The following is a 26,370-nucleotide window of genomic DNA, read 5'->3' as shown; positions in this document are numbered from 1 at the left end:
CTGTGGTAACGCCGCTCTGCTTTGTTGTAACACCAGCTTTGTTAACTACGAAGGGGGTTGGCATGGAGATTGAGGAGATGAGGACAGGAGGGTCTAATGAACCGGAAGACAAACGTGCAACGTGCCACATCGGGGTCTTTACGCAATGACTGGAAAGCATCCAGAGATGTGGAAGAGATCTAATTTGCCCCGCTGTCAAACAGACACACTATAACAACTCCCAAGCCCACTTGCACTGCCGCACCACTCATCTCTGTCTGAGCGCCAAGCACACAACCCACAGCTAAAAAAACATCCACAAGCTAGTACAGCACACACATATCACATACAGGACAAACGACAGGGGCACACTGAACACAAACAACACCTAGGTAGCACACAGAGAAACTGGATTACTTACATATTTACTGACATCATACTTCTGTGATAGTATAACATCTGGTTACCTACTTTACGGTTACTTGTAATAATATAATATTGTTGTTGAAGTGTAAGACTGGGGAGAATGTGAACTGTATAGCACCACCTCCATAAAGATGGCTATCATATTACCATCTGATGAAACAAGGCTCATCTATGCAGATACTGTGTTGAAGAATTCCATTACAGAAAAGGCTGTTTAACCCTAAATAGCTTTAACCTAAGCACAGCTTGGTTTCTGTGTGGATAAACACTGCATAGGAAGTGTACCAACAGTTTCCAGTCCACTGGATCCATTCTACTCTATGGCCAGCCGGGCATGCCTGGTGCTGCTATTTATTCGTGGCGGATATTGACATTGGTGTCGCCTTCCCCGGGCCGCTCAATACCTGAAGGTCCTCGGTTTCCTGAGTCTCTGACACACAACACTGGTGGAGGCAGCTTGCGTTGCATGTTTTTCACTGCAGTATTTTTCAGAGGGATTAATCGTAAAAGGATTTCGCACTGATTTCACCATGATCATCCTCACACCAGCAGAGATCTAATCTACAGTGTGGGCGTTGGAGGTCGGGAACACAGTCGATTAATTAGTGTTTGAGTGTTAGGAACAGGAGGACCCATGATACGGAACATTTCTCCCCCAGATATGTGACATTGTGACCGGACCTAAGGAGGCTGGAGAATAATCACTGTAATGGCGGGAGCTGCTATGGCCCTGGGTGAAGAACAGAAATGACGTCAGAGCACAACATCAGAACAATGTCAGTACGCAGTGTTCCCGCGGAGGCGCTCCACTGTCTAGCGTCCTGGTTAACCCAGTGCACCCTCTAACCTCCAGGCCAACCAGCCAGGCTGCCCGCGTGTCATGTAGATGAGTACTCACCCATACTGTTGGTGGAGCTGCACCACAGCAGCAGACAGCCGGTACAAAGGAGGTTCAGCAAGCCGAAAACCAGGATCCTCCAAGACTGAAACAGGCAAAGCAGAGTCAGGGTCAGGGTGTGGTTACGGCCGCCGACCAATCGGTTCACATAGACGGATAGGATTGACAGGAGCGGGTTGTGAATAGGTCATGCTGGACCGGGTGATACGCGATATAATGCCACATTAGTGATCTGTTGTGCATCGGCTCGATAATTCAGCGAAGGCTTCGTGTTAGCCAAGCCCCTTGAAAAGAGGTAGATGGAAGGCGAAAATGTGGAGATGGTAGAAAGTCAAGGCCATCCGCCGCTTGCTTGGCCTGTCACTTTGTGTTGGAGTCAGCGGCTGTCCTTGGAGTGCTGTGAAATCTACAATTACTGCGGTGCGCAGTGTTATGACAGGGGTAGGGCGTCTTGTGACAGCCAGGGACAGGGACAGAGATGGGAGCCGAAGTGTGGGCCTGCCGCGGCTTCAGGGCCCTGCAGAACGCTGTGCTTGTGTGTGTGCAAACAGAGCGACAGCATGATGTCCAACACATCCCAACCCCCTACACACACGACACGCACACTGACTGACACACACGCGCATACACACACACACACACACCATGATATAACGAGATGACGCACTGCCACCTTCTGGATGAAAGCAGTATTGCAGGCAAGCATTTCAGTACATCTTCTGCCCGAGGGCTGTACTGAAGACATCACATATCTGGGTTATATCTTCCATTAAAGTGACACTCGCAAACATCCTGAGGAAAATCAGCCTCCCTGTGTCCCAGACTACAGTTGCTGATATATCATCTGTAAATAATGTGTCTACATCAAGTACTGTGTCATCAGCGCCACCCAATGTGCATGTATTATAAGCCAGAGTCATTCAGGACAGACTGACGGCACATTCTCTGTGACTATTAGTTTCACTGTGGAGCAAGCATTAAAACAGATTATAGGTCCGCTCAGCGGTAGTTCAGAAGGAAGACCAGCAGTGTTTTACTATCAGGACAACAGAATCAGAATGGAAGAGGTAGGTGCATGAACGAAGAAGACATATACTGTCCAACTACAGTGAGTCTAAAACCAAATCATTAGAAAACCATCAAGAAAGACACTACTGTTTACTTGCTCCCCAAAATAGGTTACACTTTTCTAAATACAAAGTCTCCTCATTATGAATGTTGAATGACCTCTAACTCCATAGAACCTTACCAGTTTCCATTTAGCGTCTATGCATTTCGCCAGACCCGGAACTACACCTGCCAGAATGTGTAACACTAACACTGAAACTTCAATGGAGAGCGGTGAGAGGACACCACAGCATGGCCTCCACCCCACTGCTGTAGATAAGAGCCTCCACCTCTGGCAGATGGGCCACTAGGACCAAGCAGCAGCCTCTCCCAGACGGCACTGATCTATCACTCGACCTCCCAGTGCCGTGCCTCGGCATTAAAGGCAGGCCACGCTACACTGGCAGGGTTAGCTGGGGAACTAGCAGATGGAACACATCCAGATAATACCTAAAGAGGGGATTGAAATCCCATGTACACTAACTGTAGCATGTTCTGTATGTGAGCTGGTGGAGAGCAGCATGTCAGTCGTGAGGAATTAAAGTGCCCCTGGGGAAAGAAGCCACAGATAGTTTACCACTAGCTACGTCTAGGGAACATTTTTAAAAGATTTCAAAATCCTTTCCAATAAAAGCAACAGTTGGACAATGGATGTAGATGTATACACTCACCTAAAGGATTATTAGGAACACCATACTGATACTGTGTTTGACCCCCTTTCGCCTTCAGAACTGCCTTAATTCTATGTGGCATTGATTCAACAAGGTGCTGAAAGCATTCTTTAGAAATGTTGGCCCATATTGATAGGATAGCATCTTGCAGTTGATGGAGATTTGTGGGATGCACATCCAGGGCAAGAAGCTCCCGTTCCACCACATCCCAAAGATGCTCTATTGGGTTGAGATCTGGTGACTGTGGGGGCCATTTCAGTATACTGAACTCATTGTCATGTTCAAGAAACCAATTTGAAATTATTCAAGCTTCGTGACATGGCGCATTATCCTGCTGGAAGTAGCCATCAGAGGATGGGTAAATGGAGTTCATAAAGGAATGGACATGGTCAGAAACAATGCTCAGGTAGGCCATGGCATTTAATCGATGACCAATTGGCACTAAGGGGCCTAAAGTGTGCCAAGAAAACATCCCCCACACCATTACACCACCACCACCACAACCACCACCAGCCTGCACAGTGGTAACAAGGCATGATGGATCCATGTTCTCATTCTGTTTACGCCAAATTCTGACTCTACCACCTAAATGTCTCAACAGAAATCGAGACTCATTGGACCAGGCAACATTCTTCCAGTCTTCAACTGTCCAATTTTGGTGAGCTTGTGCAAATTGTAGCCTCTTTTTCCTATTTGTAGTGGAGATGAGTGGTACCCGGTGGGGTCTTCTGCTGTTGTAGCCCATCCGCCTCAAGGTTGTGCGTGTTGTGGCTTCACAAATGCTTTGCTGAATGCCTTGGTTGTAACTTCAGTCAAAGTTGCTCTTCTATCAGCTTGAATCAGTCGGCCCATTCTCCTCTGACCTCTAGCATCAACAAGGAATTTTCGCCCACAGGACTGCCGCATACTGGATGTTTTTCCCTTTTCACACCATTCTTTGTAAACCCTAGAAATGGTTGTGCGTGAAAATCCTAGTAACTGAGCAGATTGTGAAATACTCAGACCGGCCCGTCCGGCACGAACAACCATGCCACGCTCAAAATTGCTTAAATCACCTTTCTTTCCCATTCTGACATTCAGTTTATAGTTCAGGAGATTGTCTTGACCAGGACCACAACCCTAAATGCATTGAAGCAACTGCCATGTGATCGGTTGATTAGATAATTGCATTAATGAGAAATTGAACAGGTGTTCCTAATAATACTTTAGGTGAGTGTACATTTTATTGTATGAGGTAATGTCTTTGTAGATACATCTTTGACAGATTACACCTTTAGATACATACAGTATCTCAGAAGTGAGTACACCCCCCCCATAGTTTAGCAAATATTTGATTTTATCTTTTCATGTGACAACACTGAAGAAATTACCCTTCACTACAATGTAAAGTAGTGAGTGTACAGCTTGTATAACAGTGTAAATTTGCTGTCCCCTCAAAATACTACAACACACAGCCATTAATGTCTAAACCACTGGTAACAAAAGTGAGTACAACCTTAAGTGAAAATGTCCAAATTGGACATCACCTCTACCCTCAGCTTCTTTAGCAAGGCAGTGGTCATCTTAGAGGTGTGTTTGGGGTCGTAATCATGTTGGAATACTGCCCTGCAGCCCAGTCTCCAAAGGGAGGGGATCATGCTCTGCTTCAGTATGTCACAGTACATGTTGGTATTTATGGTTCCCTCAATGAACTGTAGCTCCCCAGTGCTAGCAGGACTCATGCAGCACCAGACTATGACACTCCCACCACCATGCTTGACTGTAGGCAAGACATACTTGTCTTTGTACCCCTCACCTGGTTGGCGCCACACACGCTTGACACCATCTGAACCAAATATGTTTATCTTGGTCTCATCAGACCACAGGACATGGTTCTAGTAATCCATGGCCTTAGTCTGCTTGTCTTCAGCAAACTGTATGTGGGCTTTCTTATGCATCATCTATTGAAGACTCTTCCTTCTGGGACGACAGCCATGCAGACCAATTTGATGCAGTGTGCGGCGTATGGTCTGAGCACTGACAGGCTGACCCCTTCAACCCCTTCAGCAATGCTGGCAGCACTCATACGTCCATTTCCCAAAGACAACCTCTGGATATGATGCTGAGCACGTGCACTCAACTTCTTTGGTCCGGTTAAACCGCTGTATGGTCTTGGCCACCATGCTGCAGCTCAGTTTCAGGGTCTTGGCCATCTTCTTATAGCCTAGGCCATCTTTGTATAGAGCAACAATTCTTTTTTTCAGAGAGTTCTTTGCCATGCAGTGCCTTGTTGAACTTCCAGACCAAATTTAACACACCTTCTCCCCATTCACACCCGAGACCTTGTAACACTAACGAGTCACATGACACCGGGGAGAGAAAATGGCTAATCGGGCCCAATTCGGACATTTTCACTTAAGGGTGTACTCACTTTTGTTGCCAGCGGTTTAGACATTAATGGGTGTGTGGTATGTTATTTTGAGGGGACAGCAAATGTACAGTTATACAAGCTGTACACTCACTACATTGTAGCAAAGTGTAATTTCTTCATTGTTTTCACCTGAAAAGATATAATCAAATATTTGCAAAAATGTGAGGGGTGTACTCACTTTTGTGAGATACTGTACCTATAGATGGAGACCATGTCTGGAAACATTACCCTGGAGCAATGGCTTTATAGAACAACGTAACTGTACTGTAAACCATTTGTTGGTTAACTAAACACTTAACCAATACTCTAACATATTTGGAGGATTACACTAGCAGTACAGTTGTAGCTATGCAACACAAATCAAAGTAGCACTTTATTCACAAACTATTTAAATAGTACTTACCACAAAAAAAATAACAGTGCGCACTTCATCCACTATCAGTTCTAATAAACAGTTGCAGGACATAGGTGCTTCAATTATTTCCAGTTCGCACATTTTAACACAAAACAATAGATAACGATATGCATTTGTTAATGTCTGACTTTGGGAAACAGCTGGCACCGGCAGACTTCCCAAAAGAAGTCCTAAAAGTCCCAAAAGAAAACTTAAAATAAAAGTTTAACCTAAGGTTTGTTCATTTAAATAATTAAAAAAACATGACATTCAAAAGTGGAGCATAGTCACTAGTGTGTGAGAACGGTATATTGGCTTTTGGGATGGGCTTGAGGTGAAGAAATCCCAGCATGCTTTCTGAGAGGGAACAGATATGTTTCATGTTAATGCACAGCCATTGCTACTGCCTACCCGTCTGTCTGAAGTCACCAAGCGGAATTCTTGAGAGAGTTTTCCAAATAAGGACCTGTGCGTCTTCCGGAATGGGTGTATAGTGCCCTGTGGGAACCACACAAACACATTTACATGAACAGATGTGAGATTTAAGGAATAGTTTCAGATTTAGGCTACAAAGACCTATATCTACATCCCCAGAGTGAATTGATATGTCCCCAGTGAATTTGTAAGTCTGTTTCCAATCTGAAGGACAGAGAGCTTGTTTCGCAAGTCAGTGATAACTGGCATATTACCAACGGTTGAAACTGGTTTTAGAATCGGAACAGAAAAAATAGCTAACATTTTTCAAGTTACAGAAACAAAACTAGATGACAGCAGTTGGTCGTGCGCTCTAGGAAGCTACCTGTCACACCTCAAGTCTGCAGCATGAGTTCAAATCCAGCCCACAGCTCTTTCTCCTCTTTTTCCAAAATTTGACATAACAGCCTGTTTGGCATTGATTAAGATATAACCAGGTAAACCTCTCCTCTTTAACTCACATTGTGCACGCCCTGCTGCTATGCTTCTCTAGTGTTATAGAGTTTTTGTTAAGTTGCTGAAACAATCTTTTTCCCAAGTAAAATTATTAAAGCATTGTTGCATTAGGTATTTGTTATTTTTATGTTGATTGTTGCCCATTGGTGGTAATTTTGTAAATAAGTATACTATGATGTCATTTATGAAGATGCATCGGACGTCCGTATTTGTTTTTCTTGCGGGTGCTGTAGGTATTTTGATTACTTAAATACCTGGACTAATTTTGTTTAAATACTTGATGAGTTAAAGCTGCAACTGCTGGCAAAGACGTCTGCTTCAAGTTAGCAAGTGGCACCAAGATATTGTCCAGCTTACACAACAGCATGGTTATAAAAACAAAATGTATTCGATGTTGGTGCCTACAAAAAAACTATACCTCAAGGGTTGAGCACTGTTGCCTAACCAGCTATGGCAACAGCACAAACATATCAAAACGCCATTGCATTAAATGAGCAGTTAAATGAATAAGGCAACATAAGATGTAAAATAGAAAACAACTTTTTATTCAGTTTGTTAGCACATTATGTAGGCTATGATCTCTATTTTTAAGTGAGATGATCCACGCGGTTTACATTCATGTTTGAAAATCATTAATCATAAACGCAATTGCAATATTTGTCAAAAAAATTGCGATTGCATATTTTATGCAAATCGTGCATCCCTAGAGGTAAGTATATTACAAGTGGAATGTATAGGGGTGCAAAATTCTACTTTCATTGACATAAAGGCTGAAGTCAAAACAAATCATGTCAGACTTTTAATTAAATCTTGAAACCAAGAATATGTAAATGCTAAACAAATGCATAATTTCTCTGAAAAAAAGTATTTTTTACAACTGTTAAGGCCTTGGTTGAGTAAATGAGCACAACCCACAACTAAAGGCTGGCACACATATAGGGGCTTGGTTTGTACTCAGACACAAGAGCAATCATAATCTCTCACAGACAAGCAGAATATCACGTTCACAGTGGACATTCCCAGCTGTAAATTTTATGTAAAAGTTGTTTTTTGTATATACACAAAACAAGTCCCTATCAAGTGTTGAATTTTACTAGCAGTTTCTTCTGATGTTCTTCTGATTGGCTCAGATGTCACGATAAGTGTCTAGTGATTGAGCAAGGCCAATTTGGCAGGAATCTCCTTAGCACAGATTTTCTATAGGACTGAGATCCAGGCTCTGGCTGGGCCATTTCGGGACACTAATCAACAGTAGGGACAGTATATTTTGGGTGACGAGCTGTGTTGGCTGTGAGCTATGTTGGCTTTTTGTCAAAAATCTCTTTTGGAATTAAGGCCAAAATGTTCTCATCAGAACACTTGATTCTGGGAAAGCCAATGACATGACTTCCATCTTGCCAGACTACCCTACAGCTCAGACTCTTGTAGAATGTACGCAATTGATGTAATATGCAATGACTTGTGACTTGCATAGCTGCAGCTCCTTTAATTCCAATTCCTGCAGCTCCTTCAAGTTAGCTAATGGACTCTCGGTAGCCTCTATGATGGGCTTTCTTCTTGAAGGAAGACAGTCCTGAGCATTGCAATGTCCTGGTGGTCCCATCTTGACAGCACTGCGTAATGACGATCTTCAGTGTTCCATGTTATATGTAACCCTAAACCTCTCCTGATGTGTAGATTTCAAAAGTAAGATTCTGTTAATATTTTGGTAGCTCCTGGTGGACCATGGCTTTATGAAACCTCCCAACAAACCCTAGAGGAACAGCTCATCATGGCATTATACCAAAGTTAAAACTTTATGTTTCGGCATACAAAAGTGTTTTATCGTTTCGGCCTTTATCAGAGTCAAACTCTGAAGAAGGTCATTGTATGCCAAAACATAATATTTTAACTTTGGTATAATAAAACGTATGTGAACGAGTGTTTTTTCCTTTCCATGATTGTTTAACTTTGTGGATGAACCTCGACTGACATTGATAGAGCTTTTCTCCACTCTCTCCCAGCTTGGGGCAAATCAGAATTATTTTAATTGATGTCAGGTGAAAACAACTTTTGTACATGATCTGGAATGTGATTGTGGTTAAATGTCACAGTTAACACCCACATTATAAAGGGTGTTTAGTTTTCTACAACCAAGGCATTAAGAGTTTTTTCTAAATACTTAAAGAAATACATTTTTTTTATTTTATTAAATATTGTTGATAAGATCTAAAAGGAGAAAAGTCCTCGTGTTTTTTGGTGATTTCAGCCTTTACATCAACAAAAATAAGAGTTTTGATATCCACTATAAATTTTAAAACCTACACTAAAGTTAAACTTACCAGCACATACGTGTCAGTTTCTTGTTTTTTTCTGTGCATTGGGATATCTGCAGAACAAATGTAGTTACACGTTAATGAACAGAGATAAACTTCAGGCCTGCACAACACAAATTAAAGTTATCATAAGTTACGACACAAGGATGCAGATTTGATTAGGCCATGCATTGTTTTCAATGTTATAGCCATAAGCCTTATCTTTGGGTTTACCAGAATTTCTATATAGTCCATGTTCAGCTGTGCAAAGTAGATGCAAGTGGCAAAGGTTTATGTCAGCCACATTGCTAGGAAGACTTCCGTTTCCATTGCATGTGTGTAAAACATATTAAACATATAGTTTAAGCTAGCTCGTTATGGAACATTAGTTAGCTAGAATTGCGCAATAATTTATAGCTCGAGCTACCCTACAAACGCAAACTAGGTTAGCTGTAACTTCCATGACAATGCAGTATTTGCATCATGGAAGTAATATTGTACGTACGTACAGAGAAGACACCGCAAGCTAACTAACTAACGTTACACACACGGTAGTAGAACATGGGACAGCAGGTTTCCAACAGCTGTTTAGGGGGCTAGTGCTAGAAACAAGTCAGTGGTTGGCCTCTAGACAGGTACAAGGACACTTGTTTCTGGGCAAGTAACGTTAACTCAGTACCTGTACCAACAACAATCCATTGCGCTGGCTAGTAGCAGCACACAGCTAGATATACCGGTAGCTAGCTACCTGAATCGTTGTTGATAACGTCCACCGCCACCATGTCAGGTTTATCCAAGGGACCAACTTTCCTCTCAGTCACCCCAGACGGAACCACGTCCGGCTTGGAACCGAATTTTCTTGGATAAAAGTCCCCGTCATTGTGATATGATAGTCCTGATGTAGACGTGGACATACCGTCCATCGCCATTTTGGGACTTCTCCTCTACTTCAAATCGATAGAATTGAGTACCATCAGAGATACTATAAAAACAAGAGAGGAATCCGTTTGGCTCGAATGAAATTTTAACACTTCCGCCCAGCTGACAATGGACCAATCGCTTTCAGGTTGTGGTGCTATGACGAATGGTGCTGATTTGCCAGATCGGTAGAGTCAGTCGCCTTGATCCTCCTAAACTTACCTATAATGCATTGCGGATGCCTTAGAATATAAGCAACTAGTCCTGTTTCCTATCTCCCCCAAAACATCTCGAAAAAATATTACACTGCAAAAATGGCAAAAACAATTATATCAACAGTCTGTCTGTAAATATAACGTGGGAAAGAAACAGATACACACACGGGTCATAATTTCAAAGTTGTTTAATAACGAATCCAAATATTAGATGTTTTAAACATGTATGTCTGCTGTAAATCGTCCCAGCTCCAATAATTTCTAAATAATAATTATTATTCATCATCAACATCATCATCATCATCATCATCATCTTCTTCTTCTTCTTCTTCTTCTGCTGCTGCTTCCTACTTCATCTTCTTTGTTTATTTGCAGATTGCAAACATCTTTAAATGTGCATTACTGCCACCTATGCTGGAGGGTAGGCACGATCTCAAAAAAGTACATTTCCCAGAATCCCTCATTAAATACCTTAATGCAATACAATTGCACAAAGTCCTGTAATTATAATCTAAACTGACAGTACATTTAGTTAGTGATTTCCACACCCTATTTCCTCATACGTCATTCTTACTTCATATATACTGTGAACAATTCACTCTAAATCCTATTCATAAATCCAGTATTCCTAAGAAATGTAAACATTGTCCCTTTGGTTGATGTCTGGCAATGTAGGTGGATTGATTTCCTGCCTGTTGGGCCCTGTCTGGGGCCTCCCCCGGTTAGGGCCACAGTGTCGCCGGACCCCCCCGTCTCAGTTGCAAGGTCTTACGCTGCTATACTATTGTGCTGGGGGATTGGGTCAGTTCTCCTTCCCCACTAAGTTCTCCTTCTCCACTATAAATCGTTGTTGATATGAGGAATGTATTTTCTGAATTTTCCAGTCTCCTCCAATTTTAAACTTTAGGAGGACATGAGGTCCAGGTCCACATCTGCGGAGTACCTGGTTTGGGGGGCCCGTTGCTGTCCCTGTCCTTGTCCATCTGGTCATACTTCTGACCTAGTCTAAATTTAAATAGACTCTGGATTTAGCCCAGATACATGTATTAATTATTCCAATTGGACTCTTAATATCTCACCCGGCACAGCCAGAAGAGGACTGGTCACCCCTCTGAGCCTGGGTCCTCTCTAGGTTTCTTCCGAAAATTTGGCCTTCTTAGGGAGTTTTTCCTAGCCACTGAAATTCAACACTACTGTTGTTTGCTTCTTGGGTTTAACCCTAGAAGACATTGCTAATTATCTTCTCCTAAGCTGTAATGGCATCTCTCCAAGCTCTATCTGCAATGCTTGAACTGAATTGGTCATATAAGCCCTACAACAAATATGAAGTGCCTGCATCTGTACTGCATCTCATTTTTTCTAAAGGAAAACGCAGCCGAGCCAAAATTAGCCCTTCCATAGTTGAGTATCGACCATATCATTGAAAAACAGTGCCTTCGGAAGTATTCAGACGCAGTAACTTTCTCCCCTTTTTGTTTTGTTATAGACTACATTTGTAATTGAATAAATATATATTTTTTGTCATCAATCTACACAGAAACCCTGTTATTACTAAGCAAATACACATTATTCAGAATTTGTGCCAATTTATTGAAAATGAAAAACTGGAATATTTAATGTACATAAGTATTCAGATCCTTTGTCATGACACCCCAAATTATGGCATAGATCTGGGGAAGCTTTAAAAAAATAATTGTAACATTAACATTCCCAGGAGCTCAGTGGACTCCTTCCGACCAAACTAAATAACCTATGGTCAGGGCTTCAGAGTATCTTTTCAAAGATTCTTCTCAGTCGCAAGGACTGGGAGACTGCTCATGAATGAGGAAAGGATGAACTGAGCAAATTACAGAGAGGTCCTTGAAGAAAAACTTGATCTAGAGCATGCAGGACTGTGGCAAAGATTAATCTTTCAGTATAGCCAAGACAAACTGAAGTGACTTTGATCCTTTGCACCAGGGCTCCTGTGTTCAATCCCCAGCCCTGAGGTTCCAGTGCCTGTCCCCAGCCTGTTACCACCAGTACCGGCTCCTCACACCAGGGTTCCTGTGCCGGTCTACGCTGAGCCCCCCAGTGCCAGTCTCCCTCCCTGGCCGGTAACCTCCAGTGCCATGTTGTGCTCCAGCGCCACCTTCTGCTCAGGGGGCGGATCCTCCACCGGCACCAGTGCTGATCCCCAACTGTGACAGAACATTTAGGTAGAAATATGCAATGTAGAACAAACCAGTTGATCCTGACCTTGCAGCAACTTTGTTCAGCAAGGATCAGCATCCTGAAGGTGTTTTTTACCACCTTTTTCTCTGGCGCTCCAAAACGTGTTGCAGCACTTGTTGAGGCAACACAGAGACGCATTCCAAGGCCACCTGTGTACGATGGAACTTTAAAAGTAGAACTGTCCATGCAGTTTGGGAAAACCGCGCTGCGCTGCTCCTGTGTATGGAGGACATACGCACACAACCAGGATGGGATGAGGCCACCATTAGTTAGGCATACAGCCTGTCAAAAAAACTCTGTGACCGAGCCTTTCCTTTTTTTTTACTTCCTTATGCTAGAAGTTAATGTTTTATACAACACTCTGCAAAAACAGAGCACCGACGCATCTTGGATTAGCAGTGCGCTCACCCGTTTCAAGGTGTTTAGTGGAGCCATGCTGTCGGTTAATATGTTAAATAAACACATCAGTAGCAAGAGGGAGTTTTGTAGCTTTACTGGTATGTATCCTATATTTTGAAATGGTTTGTGCCCCACCAATTTTGTACATATAAAAACGCCACTGTTCTTATGACAATAATATACTAACTTTGGATTGTTTTCATTAGGTGTAGCTAACTGGTAAAGTCATTCACACTTACATAATATATATCTAGATATACAGTAGCCACCAAAAAGCGATATAGGATTAAAGAAACTGCCAATCCAAATGACATCCTCGCTCTTGCTCTATCTATTAGGCTCTGTGTTTTTCAAATGCTTCTGCCTTTTGGAAGTCTGTACGATTTCAGTTTAAATGACTTTAAATAACGTTAATAAATCCGTAATAACATGATTACTGAATGAAAAAAGACATGAATATATTTTTAACGGGCATTATTTAGAAGGTGGAGGAAAATAAGTGTCATTCAATAAGTGGCGTAGCACATATGCAATGAGAGGCATAACACATATACAGTAAGTGGCACAAGTGGGCAAATTATTTAGTCAATACTGCTTGTTTAGCCTATTGATAAGACTAGATCAACCTTGCCCGGGTTTCTTTCTCCATCAACATTTGGGTCTGAGCAGATTTTTTATTTGTTTTTCATTTATCCATATCTGGTTGGGTGGGAAAAAAGTTGGTTTATTTTGGAACAAGACCTCCTCTCCCCATAGCCCCACACTATAACTCGAAGTAAAATTAACATTTGAGTATAAAAAGTGTCACTATTTAAACCCAAGACCTTGGGATATTTTGTAATATGGAAAATAGTATTGTAATTGATACTGGTGCTGAAAAAATTAAGTGAGATATGCTAGTCATTGTTCAGTTTGATTTCCAAATTCCTTGTTAATTTGCACTCTACCTCTACACTCAGAAAGTCTGTTTACATTATCATATTTCTGCCACTGCAGAGCTGTGGGCTTTACCTGTGATTTGTTGTTTGTGTTCAGATACCCATTCACTGAATACATTTGGACATACAGCTTTTGTTTGTCCTGTAGTCCTTTAGAGAGGGAGTTGAAACCCCCTGGTAAACATGACAGGTTCTTGAAGCTATAACTTGTCATGTTTAGCACAGGGCACCACATCTGACTGTCTGTTCGAACAGGAGGACCTTGTCTTTTAGAAATGCTGTCGCTGCTTTCTCTTCAATGAGGTTTGACATGTGTCTAGGTGAGTTTGAGTCTAAGTGCTGTACAGCTTAAGGCAGGGAAATTATAGTGCTCTGTGCTGGTGCGTTGTACACAGTATGTAACCTGTCTAAATCACCCAGAAAAATAGTATTGGCCTTGTTGATGGGGCCTGAACCACAGTCATAACATATCACATCATGTCAACATATCATTCAATGCACACGTTCACGGCTATGTGCCCAATACAACTGGGCCTACTAAATCTCCGCTCTAGAGATGCTGGCAATGCTTCCCTGTCTCCTTTGTTTTGGGCTTTTAGTGGTTGATGGGGTGTATTACCATTTTATGTCTCAGTAAAGAACAGTCCAACATGCAACATTAGCATACTCAAAACAATCTGAGCCCGTTGCAGAGACAATCTGAAAAGGCTGGCTAAAATCTATGGGCTCTGAAAGGATATATTGAGAGCATGTCACGGCCCCTCCCCCTGATTGAGTGTGTGTGTGGATATCCGTTCCTGTCTGTTTCTGTGTCTCTGTTTTGGTCGTCCTGGCAACTCCAGGGTGATGCCGGTGCCAGCTGTTTCCCCTTGGTCGTCACGCACCTGTTCCCTATTCCACCGGCAGCACTTCAGCGGAGCTCTGACGTCTCGTCCCTGCCGGATCGTTAGTCGTACTTTGTGTGTCGTGCTCATCCAGCCTAGTCTGAAGATTTGCTTAGTCTCACTTACCTGCTCGTTACATGCTTTGTTTCACCCTGTTCTCCGCTCCGTCACAGGATTACCTGGATTCTGCCTCCACGACCAGATCAACTACCACGCCCTTACCTGCACCTTCCTGTTGACCTGGACACCTGCAACCGTCTGCACGCCATTCTCCCTGCCAGAACTCTGTCCACACTCACCTCCCTCCACTGTCACTACATGTCTGCTTTTGGGTTCCGCCCAGGCCCTGACAGAGCAAGCTGCAAGGCTGTTGGGGAACCTCACATACGATGGCTGCTCAGTATGCATCAGGCCCTGTCTTCCAGTCCTCCTCTCTTTTCAGGACAACATTCTCAACCACTGACCCCCTAAACCCAGACGGTGCTCCCCAATTGCACAGACCTCCATGAGACCCCTGGGCAAATCTCCAAGGAGGAATTGAACCCTAGTCTCACAGCAAACTGTGAGGCAGGGACTTTTCTTCTGCTCCATTCAGGGGCCCCCATACAGACCATTTTCGATTTGTGTCTTGCTATGCTATCCTATTCTATGCTATGTTTTCCAACATCACTTTATTACTGGTTGATGAATGGCTTAATTCTGTGGATTATACAGCTAATGGAATAGGCATTATTTAACTACTTTTTGTTCATGTTTGTGGCCCGAGTGTATCAGCTTTACCAAGAGGTGTGTCAATCCGGATACGGAAGAGAATTCCCTGTCACGACCACTTCCCCGTGACTCTTGTTTGTTCGATGTACATGTTGTTTCCGTCCTTGTTTGTTGGTATGTGTGCCTGGTGCGTCTGTTCCATGTCTGTCCTCGTGTTGTGTTTTGGGGCGGGGGTGGGGTGTTGCCCCACCTGACGCTCATCATCCACTCCAGCACCTCTTCCTGATCTGCAATCCACCACAGCATTTAGGAGAGGACCTGACTTCCAGCCCCTGTCGGATCGTTAAGTCCCAACCGTATGTTGAGCTTTGTGCACCAGCTAAACCTTCGCATTATTGACTTAGTCCTGTTTTGCCTGTCTGCTGTGTTTTCCGATTACCTACCTGTAACCCTGCTGTTTCCCCTGCCTAGACAAACCCGACAACTGCACGCACCTGTTTGCCGCCCTGGACCTCGGAACCACCCCGCACCCGGATTCTGCGCCAACCCACAGCCACTCGGCCCACCCCCCAGCACCTTCCTCCCAGTTCCTGTTTTCTCTCTGTGTCCTGTCTGCTTCTGGGTCCGCACAGGAATCCTGACATTCCCTTCCAGCACAGAATCAATATTGCTGATAGGGATTGCAATCTGATCATACAAGATCCACTCAACCCTGATAACATCAATAACTAGGACCTAAATATGGATAGTGTGATGGCAATTTAATCGATCAGATCTCTTAGGAGGAAGTACAGAGACAAAATTATCGTGGCATAATTAAGTTTATTTGCAAATAGTAAGTCAAATGCTTACAAAATAATTGTTCGATTATTACAAACCCGATTCCAAAAAAGTTGTACAATTCTGAATAAAAACAGAATGAAATGATGTGGAAGTTTCAAATATCAATATTTCATTCAGACTACAACATAGATGACATATCAAATGTTTAAACTGAGAAAATCACTTTAAGGGAAAAATAAGATGATTTTAAATTTCATGGCATCAACACATCTCAAAAAAGTTGGGACAAGGCCATGCATCCCCTCTTCTTTTTATAACAGACTGCAAACATCTGGGGACTGAGGAGACATTGCTCAAGTTTATGAATAGGAATGTTGTCCCATTCTTGTCTAACACAGGCTTCTAGTCTGGATGGGAGCATATGTTGTTCTAGAACTTGGATATAACTGTCAGCATTGATGGTGCCTTTCCAGATGTGTAGGCTTCCCATGCCACACGCAATCATGCAACCCCATACCATCAGAGATGCAGGCTTCTGAACTGAGCGCTGATAACAACTTGGGTTGTCCTTGTCCTCTTTAGTCCAGATGACATGGCGTCCCAGTTTTCCAAAATGAACTTCAAATTTTGATTTGTCTGACCACAGAGCACTTTTCCACTTTGCCACAGTCCATTTTAAATTATCCTTTGCCCAGAGAAAATGCCTGCGCTTCTGGATCCTGTTTAGATACGGCTTCTTTTTTGACCTATAGAGTTTTAGCCGGCAACGGCGAATGACACGGTGGATTGTGTTCACCGACAATGTTTTCTGGAAGTAGCCCATGTTGTGATTTCAATTACAGTATCATTCCTGTATGTGATGCAGTGCCGTCTGAGGGCCCGAAGATCACGGGCATCCAGTATGGTTTTCCGGCCTTGACCCTTACGCACAGAGATTGTTCCAGATTCTCTGAATCTTTGGATGATATTATGCACTGAATAAATGATTATAACTTCAAACTCTTTGCAATTTTTCTCTGAGAAACTCCTTTCTGATATTGCTCTACTATTTTTCGCCGTAGCATTGGGGGAATTGGTGATCCTCTGCCCATCTTGACTTCTGAGAGACGCTGCCACTCTGAGAGGCTCTTTTTATACCCATTCATGTTGCCAATTGACATAATAAGTTGCAAATTGGTCCTCCAGCTGTTCCTTATCTGTACACGACTGCAAGCTGTCGTCCCGCACATGGGTAACCATGACTCAGTCCTTTAACTAGTAACCCATTTATACATGTATAGGACCAAGTATACATCAGTTCAAGAATTTCCACAACAATAATTAAAAAAAAATTCAGGAAGACCTAAGTGGTCATGTTTCTGTCTTTCAATCCCAAAAGTTGTTGTCAGTCAATTAGCTACTGTCCTTTCCGCGCTAGCAGTCCATCTTATCTGGTTTGTATTGCACAGGCATCTCATTATTTCTCAGTCACACACAGGAAACCAGTTCTTCCACATTCTTACAGAAACCAGGAAACTCCCACTTCTTATGCAAGCTCTGTTTGGAGGTGGCTCATACTCCTCCTATGCTCGCTCTCGCATACCTAAATTCTCACACACGAAAAGGATTTGCACAAACAGACAGGAGGCCTGTAAAGGGTGGTGACTGAAAAGATTCAAGCTTGATATTTTCTGCAGGATTGTCCAAAATGACCAGCCTTTTCTCAGCCAAAATACAATTGGCAAAAGAAATGAAGGAGGAGGATAAGTTGTACAGATACAATGGGGTGTTGTATTCTGTCATCATGTCTCCAGAGGAGAACCTGAAGGCCATTGAGAGTCTGGAAGCAAGAGCAGATGATGTAGTGTTAGTTGCATATCCTAAGTGTGGTAAGTCAAAATAAAACCTTTTAAACATGAATAACTGTGAAACATGTAAATGGTCGTTCCATGGGCAATATGTCTCTTCATTATGATTTATATTTGTATAATTCTGTGTAATATAATTAATGTAATCAGTTTTATAGTGTATAATTCTTCCTAGCCCATTGTGTCATTTTGGTTTATTCTAAGGAAAACAAAAATATTTTTGATTAAAATGTATTAAAGGGATTACATACAAAAGTGACCTAACATTCTGTTTCACATCATATGGCCTTTAATTGTTTTGACGATAATTATGTCCTTTTGGATAGGGGCTCTCATGCAGGCAGTTTCTGAGATTGTTCATGAAACTACACAGTGACATGCAGTCAGTGTTGAGGAATGTTCCATTAAATACAGGCTGTTCTAAACGCTGCAGACAATGACTTATATACACATAACATTTAAATATACAAACTAATAAAAATTATTTATATAATAACAGCAGCCACCTCCCTCCATGTAATTCACTGAGCAGTGAACAATTGGACATATACCAATTCCACCTATTTCAGAACCTCAAACTCATTCACACTTTTATACAAACACAACAAAATACACACTGGAATGTACACACACACAAACAGATGCACACAGTTAATATTTACTGACACATTGAAAGTAGCACTGAAGGGCAGATTTACATGACAGCTTTATGATCCAGTAATAGTACTTTTATGACTGTTGCAATATGATAACAATTGTCCTATATTTAACTTTAAGACCTGAGCTTTGATAATGTATGCATTTTTTATTTCTCTTAGCTATTTGGGATTAGTAGGACCTGATAGGTGTAATATCTAAGTGTGGCACAGACAACTGTATTCTAATAAGGACAATAGGTTTAAGTTAAGCAGAATGAAGTACATGGTGCACGAAGCCCAAAACATAGTGTCCTCATATGCGGACACAGGGTCTCAGGAGGTTAAAAATACCTGTTCCCTCGAACAGTATATTCATTACAAAGGAATGTATTTCTGCTTGCATATCTTTAATCTGAGTCTACAGAAAAGTGTTTGTCTCCAAACATGGAAGTATACAAAAGAATGACAAAGCCGCTTTAACCGGTTCTAACCTTGCCAAAAAGCTTCCGACCAGCTCTCAGCAAACTGTTGGAGAAGATACAATGACTAGATACTAGTTTTCTGTAACAAACTTATACAACAGTTTTCCTGCATTCCTGAAATGATTTTACAGAAAACAAAGGGTCTTCTTTAATGTAAAAAATGCTAATAATGGATTTACACAAAGGATCTGGCTAAATCTGCTATAGATATTTACTAATGATTTAGAATTAACATTAAATTAACTTGAGTCATATGCAGTCTACCCAACACTAGTGAAATCAGTAAAAACCAAAATAAATTATATCAACAATAGTATAAAGACTATGTGATCATTTAAATTAACTTACTGTTTTTGAAAGACATCAAAGGACACATATTCCACTGAATTGATTATCTCTGTGGAAATGCTTTTTTTAAGTACAAATAGACCTGAATGTTTGTCTTTGGCAGGTTTTAATTGGATGGTGGCGGTGCTTCGTAAGATAATAGTAGCAGCAACTGGTGAGAAAACAGATTCCAAATATAATTCATTGATTGAGTTCTGTGGGCCACAGATGCAGGAGGTAAGTGGAAACAAATTTGTGATTTAAAAACACTTATGTGAAAATGTTTATATTATTTAATAACATTATTTTATTATTTATTTTATTATTAAATATTATGGCCAGGTAGTTCGGGAAACTAGAGTTGGTTTACTGTTCTATTCGGTCTTAGTGAAGCTATATGCCTAAAACTATCTCTTTTTGCACAATGTCTGTTTAGAGTGTATGTACAGTGGTATGAAAAAGTTTAGGCACCCCTTTGAGGCTGCATAATAATTTACTCTGTCGTCACAGAAAATGATCACAGTGGCATGCCATTCATTTTCTAATAAAAGCTGAGTACTGGGGTATTTTCCAGACAAAGAGTTTTAGTGTAGCAATATTATGTTGTATGAAATTAAATCAGATGTGAAAAATAGGCTATGCAAAAATGTGGGAACCCTGGTCATTTTGTTGATTTGAATACCTGTAACTACTTAGCACTGATTAATTGGAACACACAATTGGTTTGGTAAGGTCATTAAGCCTTGAACTTCATAGACAAGTGCATCCAATCATGAGAAAAGGTATTTAAGGTGGCCAATTGCAAGTTGTTGTTCTCTTTGACTCTCCTCTGAAGCGTGCAACATGGGGGCCTCAAAACAACTCTCAAATGACCTGAAAACCAAGATTGTTCAACATTATGGTTTAGGGGAAGGCTACAAAAAGCTATTGCAGAGATGTAAGCTGTCAGTGTCCACTGTCAGGAACATAGTGAGGAAATGGAAGACCACAGGCACTGTTCTTGTTAAGGCCAGAAGTAGCAGGCCAAGTAAAATATCGGAGAGGCAAAGGCGAAGGATGGTGAGAACGGTCAAAAACAGCCCACAGACCACCTCCAAAGACCTACAACATCATCTTGCTGCAGATGGTGTCACTGTGCATCATTCAACAATTCAGTGCACTTTGCACAAGGAGAAGCTGTAGGAAGAGTGATGCGGAAGAAGCCTTTTCTGCACACACGCCACAAACAGAGTCACTTGAGGTATGCAAACGCACATTTGGACAAGCCAGCTTCATTTGGGAATAATGTGCTGTGGACTGATGAAACAAAGATTGAGTTATTTGGTCATAACAAGGGGCGTTATGCATGCGGCAAAAGAACACAGCGTTCCAAGAAAAACTCTTGCTACCCACAGTAAAACTTGGTGGAGGTTCCATCATGCTGTGGGGCTGTGTAGCCAGTGCCGGTACTGGGAATCTTGTTAAAGTTGAGGGTCGCATGGATTTCACTCAATATCAACAGATTCTTGAGAATAATGTTGAAGAATGAGTCACAAAGTTGAAGTTACGCCAGGGCTGGATATTTCAACAAGACAACGACCCAAAACACTGCTCAAAATCTACCCAGGCATTTATGCAGAGGAACAAGTACAATGTTCTGAAATGGCCATCCCAGTCCCCAGACCTGAATAACATTGAGAATCTGTGGGATGATTTGGAGCGGGCTGTCCATGCTCGGCAACCATCAAACCTAACTGAACTGGAGATGTTTTGTAAGGAGGAATGGTCCAAAATACCTTCATCCAGAATCCAGACACTCATTAGAGGCTATAGGGAGCATCTAGAGGCTGTTATTTTTGCAAAAGGAGGCTCTACTAAATATTGATGTGATTTTTCAGTTGGGATACCTAAATTTATGCACCTGTATAATTTCATTTTGATGCATATTGCACATTTTCTGTTCATCCAATAAACCTAATTTCACTACTAAAATATTACTGTGTCCATCAGTTAATTGATAGATCAAAATGAAATTGCTGATCCAAACACCCAATTATTTATAAATGAAAATCATGGAAATTGTCAGGGGTCCCCAAACTTTTTCATATGACTGTATATGTGTTAGAGCAACAGCTTACCACGGCTACTGCAGTGTTAAGTAGACATCTTTTGTGATTTACAGGTTATTCACCAAGCACCGGCCCCCAGATTGCTGGGGACACATTTACACCCAGACAACCTTCCACTATCCATCAATACCAAGAAAACAAAGGTTTGTATTCCAGTGATGCAAAATTCCATCAAGACATAGAAAACACCTTACAATTCCCCAGTTATATAAGAATGAAAGCTTTTCCAGCCCAAGTGATAGTGTAGTGTTTCTCTGCAGAAGCAGCCATAGTAAGTTGATTCCCAAACATGATGCACTGCAAAGTGAAGATTAGGCAGGCACAAATACACATAAGAACCCAAAAAACGAATCTTCTGCAGAAGTCCAAAAAGGGTGAATCAAACACCCAAGTCTATGAAGAAACAGAAACTAGTGCCTTATCTGAGGCACTATAATAACACAGGAGTTTGGGGAATATGTCCCCATAGTTTCGTTGTCTTCTCTGGGCACTCTTCCTTCTCCAGTAACCCTGGCCACGTTTAGACTTGAAGGACTTGCGTGTCTTCATCATTAAATGCCTCCTAACAGTCTTCTGGGACTGCCTGGCCTGGACTGGTTTTAAGGGAAATTAAGTGCAATTAACAACAATCGGTGAATTCAGTGGGTGGCTGCCTCTACTCATCACCCAGGCTGGCGTTGTCTATCGGGTGCTAAAATCACCAGGCTGCCCTGACACTAACAATATATATATACATATATATATATGCATAGCATATATAGTGTATATAAGCTGTTGTCATTACAATGTTATGGCCTTCTGGTCTTCAGTTGCTGGTGATGTTTAGGAATCCAAAAGACACAGTGGTCTCCTACTATCACTTCTCCAACAATAACCCAGTCCTACCCACTCCTGAGTCCTGGGAAAGCTTCTTCTCAGATTTTCTAAGTGGACAAGGTAAATAAATAAAAAATCTATTGCAAACATTGATTTTATATTTTGGGATTTGCTATTTTCAAAAATAAATCCTCATGGTATTACAATAAGAGATGTATTTAAACAGACCTCTCCAAAACAAAATCCTTCTCTTCCTAGTTCCATGGGGTTCATATTTTGACCATGCGCTTGGCTGGGAGAAGAGAATGGAGGACTCTAATGTGATGATAGTCACTTTTGAGGAGTTGAAACAGGTATAAAACATTCTTTTGGTTTCATACCAAACCATAGATTTTGCTTAATTTGATCCAAATCCTGTTGATTGTGACCCACACAGGACCTAAGTGAAGGTGTAAGGAGGGTCTCTGAGTTCTTTGGTTTCAGTCTCAGTGATGCCCAGGTCCAGGCTATCGCTGGGGAGAGCAACTTTAAGGCCATGAAGGAAAGCTCCAAGGAGTCATACGGTCATATGAGCAACGTCATCTTCAGGAAAGGTGTGTCCCCTTCGTGAGTCGAGGTGTACATGCATGTGCGAGTATGTGTGGGTCTGCCTATGTGTTTGAGGGAAAGTCTGAGACGGCTTAACTCTGTGGGAGTAGAGGAAGCTTTATTCCTGAGCGAATACGTGGGATTATGTCGAGACGAACAAATATGTGATATGAAGAGCAGAGGACTGGAAGAGCTGTTGCACATCCATTTGTTTTCGTTTCTAAACATGATAATCAAACAACCAACACTGGTGTGCAATATTGTTACTCTATCAATAGTGGGATTGTATGTTTCATACTCATCATGCAAATTCACTATACTCCATGTCTAAAGTAATAATATAAAAAAGTTAAGTAATTAAAGCAAATTATATCTATAGGCAAAATGACACTACCTAAAGGTTAGGTCAACTGTAACCTAATGATAATTTACCTAATACTATATGTCCCGACTACAAAGTTCTTCTCTAGTGTGATTGATTGATGGGTATTCCCTCAGGTGAAGTAGGTGATTGGAAGAACCATTTCACCCCGGCCCAAAGTCAGGAGATGGACGCTGCATTTGAGAAGCACCTGGCTGGAACTAAGCTGGGGGCCAAACTGAAGTATGACCTGTATTGCAGGGACTAATAAGCTGGAGGCCAAACTGAACTACACTTCAGACTGGACAAAACCTGGCTCAGATTAGACAGGATGAAAGGGAAACAGATTAGTACGGTTTAACCCTAAAATTCAAGAGAGCTGGTATGTAGCAGCTAAAATGACATACAGAATCAGAAAATTGGTGGTATTACACTTGTGAAGGACTCAATGAAGGAGCATAGTTTCCATTGTTCTCTGCATTGTTCTAGGTAATTTTCTGGTCCAAAATGTTACTGAACATGGCTGTCTAAAACAAGCATTTTTGTGAAAGATGAGAGATTCTGTTTTGAAGGGGCATTTTTGTGAAAGACTAGAGAGGTTAGCATTTTATACTTGTAAATCCTTTTTTTTTTAAATAAAGTTGGTAAATTGATTGATATGAGTTTCCATGTGTGTTTAATAATATATCACAATTTTATGCAGCAGTTATGCAGTTCAATTCCATTTTATGTAAGGTCACATTTCAGTTCTATGAATTACTTGCTTCAAGAGGTGAACTATGATAACACCTTTTTGATGTTTGACACTGACTTTGCGTAATGGCAATGTATACATGATCTAGGTATCTACAGTGTATTACTATATGCTAATAATGTAACAGGTTCCTCACAAAAAATATCTGATTTGCAATAGTAGTAGATTCAGTAAATTCTGAATTATTTGTTTAAAAAAAGTTTACTACAATATGACTCTCTCTGAAAGTGAATTCTATCATCCTGTAATATCATTTCTATATTGTGGAGATTTGTATTTTCCAAAACTGTCATGTGATAAGTTTCATGATTCATCAAATGTTTAGAAGCATGCCAGGCTATTTATTACGGATTATGTTTTACATTTGCATTGCACAGTGTGACTAAGACCTTCACTGGCTAGATACCAATTTATTGGTTAATCAAACGCCTTGTTCATTAATTGGCCATTCAAACAGATAATCAATTCATTTTAATCCACAACAGCAAGAGAATGTTTACTCAGGTACCATAAACAAAAATATAAATATAACAATAAAATGTACAGGAAAACAGCCTGGTAAAAAAACATAGTCACTCTGCCCTAATCTATAGATTTCACATAACTAATAATACAAATAGGTTTCTGTTGCTCACAGATACCTTGACCACGGTATACCTTGATCATGGTATCTCTGTGCATCAAAAAGGCAGTCAACAAAATGCCTGCCTCTACCACAACCCCACCTCCACCACGAGGCACTCCGTTTACAACATCAGCATACCACCTACCACCACCTACCCACAGAAGGCAATGGGAAGGTTCTTTACTTATGTGCCTACACTGGGCCTGCAGTTGTTAAGTCAGTTTGATGTACCGTCAAATTCTCTGAAATGGCTTATGGTGGAGACATTTACATTCGATTATCTGTCCACAGCTCTGTGTATATTTCAGAAGTCAGCATGCCAATTGCCCTCTCCAAGAAATATTGAGACATCTGTGGGATTGTCTTGTAACAAAACAACACATTTTACAGGCCCCTTATGTAATACGCTTTTTGGTATGCCACAGCTGTCAGGTGGATGGATTATCTTGACAAAGGAAAACTGCTCAATAACAGGGATGTAAACAAATTCTGGAAGCTTTTGGAGCATGTGGAAAATGTTATCTCATGAAACATGAGACTAACACTTGCAGTTTGTTTGTGAGAGCAAGATTTATAGAGAGAAATATGTTGACTCAAATAGTTTGGGGCATGGCTATTCTTTTTCCACCGTTGATATTATCTGGCCGCTATCTCTGCATCCTGTGTGGGGACTGTTGTAGCAACCTATGGTCATGCTCGATGCTGCTGTGCGCAGCCCTGATCAAGCCTTTTACCTTCGGATACAGTCTGTTTACAGTATCTTTTTGGCCCTGGCTTTGGTTTGGTGCGCTTGTCTTCTGCACACTTTCGGGACCTTACTGTGGCACTTAGTTTGCAGTCGGTGACTCCAAGGTTTTGATGAACTCTGTCTGGCTTTTTGGCCTACGGTGCCAGGGATGTATCAGGTCTGGAATTCAGAGTAATGCTGTTTTGGCGTCCCCATGGTGGTCTTTCTAGGTTTGTCTGGGGCTGAGATTTGCATGCAGGCTGTGGTGTTATTTCCACACACGCCTTTGTGCGGTTCTGCCGCTTTTGTGTCACTGTCACTGGCCTGGAGCCTTTTGTGCTTTTGGCTTGGGGGACGGATGGCCTGGCAGCCTTGTCCATCGGGGGCCTGATTTTTTTCCTCTGGGCCCTCTTTTTTGGACTGGGTGCCTCAGCACCTCACGTCAGTATTCCACCTGTCCAGCTTAGCAGCAATGTACACTGACCCCATAGCAGTATGCTTTGGTTCTAAACAGAAATGTTTTTAATAAATGTATGCATTTCAGGTTGGCTGGGAAATATAGGATTTTATTTTGGAGTGGGTCTAAAAAGTTGGAAAATTCCTCTATTACTCAAAACTTAGAAACTAAAGAAGGAGGTTGTCTGTGTTGTGGAGTAGTGGATCACTGAGGACTTTATCATGTTAACTGGTTGAAATATTCAAATGGGGAGTTTTTTTAAATTATTGATATGGAGAGTTTGAACATCCCCCTTCCCCTAATAAATATAAAACTACCTTGGAGTGTTAAACTGATCCACAACTTCCGCAAACCATTGCACATAAGCAGAAACTGTATGTGACTGAATTTCACTAATTTCTATATATGCATTTGACAGATAAATATAATTTTATTTTTTATTTTTTTGCACTGGTTGGAATACTGATAA

At 41.5% G+C, this 26,370-nt stretch overlaps 2 protein-coding genes across 2 annotated transcripts in view; one reads left to right on the top strand and one right to left on the bottom strand.

Annotated features, from left to right (window-relative positions):
* slc30a6 (solute carrier family 30 member 6) overlaps positions 1–10,101 on the bottom strand; it is a 51,923-nt gene extending 41,822 nt beyond the window's left edge. The window contains exons 1-4 of the mRNA XM_010869754.4: positions 9,858–10,101; positions 9,137–9,183; positions 6,297–6,383; positions 1,304–1,388 (exon numbers count right to left, since the gene is read on the bottom strand). Of these exons, the coding sequence (XP_010868056.2) occupies positions 1,304–1,388; positions 6,297–6,383; positions 9,137–9,183; positions 9,858–10,038 (400 nt within the window). The 5' untranslated portion in view covers positions 10,039–10,101. The remainder of the gene's footprint in view (positions 1–1,303; positions 1,389–6,296; positions 6,384–9,136; positions 9,184–9,857) is intronic.
* Positions 10,102–17,763: 7,662 nt separating this feature from the next.
* LOC105010408 (sulfotransferase 6B1) lies at positions 17,764–23,996 on the top strand. Its single transcript, NM_001311034.1, is given in 7 exon segments — positions 17,764–18,039; positions 19,590–19,702; positions 21,627–21,716; positions 22,383–22,509; positions 22,648–22,742; positions 22,826–22,982; positions 23,476–23,996. Coding segments are annotated over 7 exon segments (894 nt in total). The 5' UTR covers positions 17,764–17,858; the 3' UTR covers positions 23,607–23,996.
* Positions 23,997–26,370: the final 2,374 nt, after the last annotated feature.

Source organism: Esox lucius, chromosome 6 (genome assembly GCF_011004845.1).
Source record: "Esox lucius isolate fEsoLuc1 chromosome 6, fEsoLuc1.pri, whole genome shotgun sequence".
NCBI lineage: Eukaryota > Metazoa > Chordata > Actinopteri > Esociformes > Esocidae > Esox > Esox lucius.
Note: the sequence above shows the minus strand (reverse complement) of the source record. Positions and strands in the feature narration are given on the sequence as shown.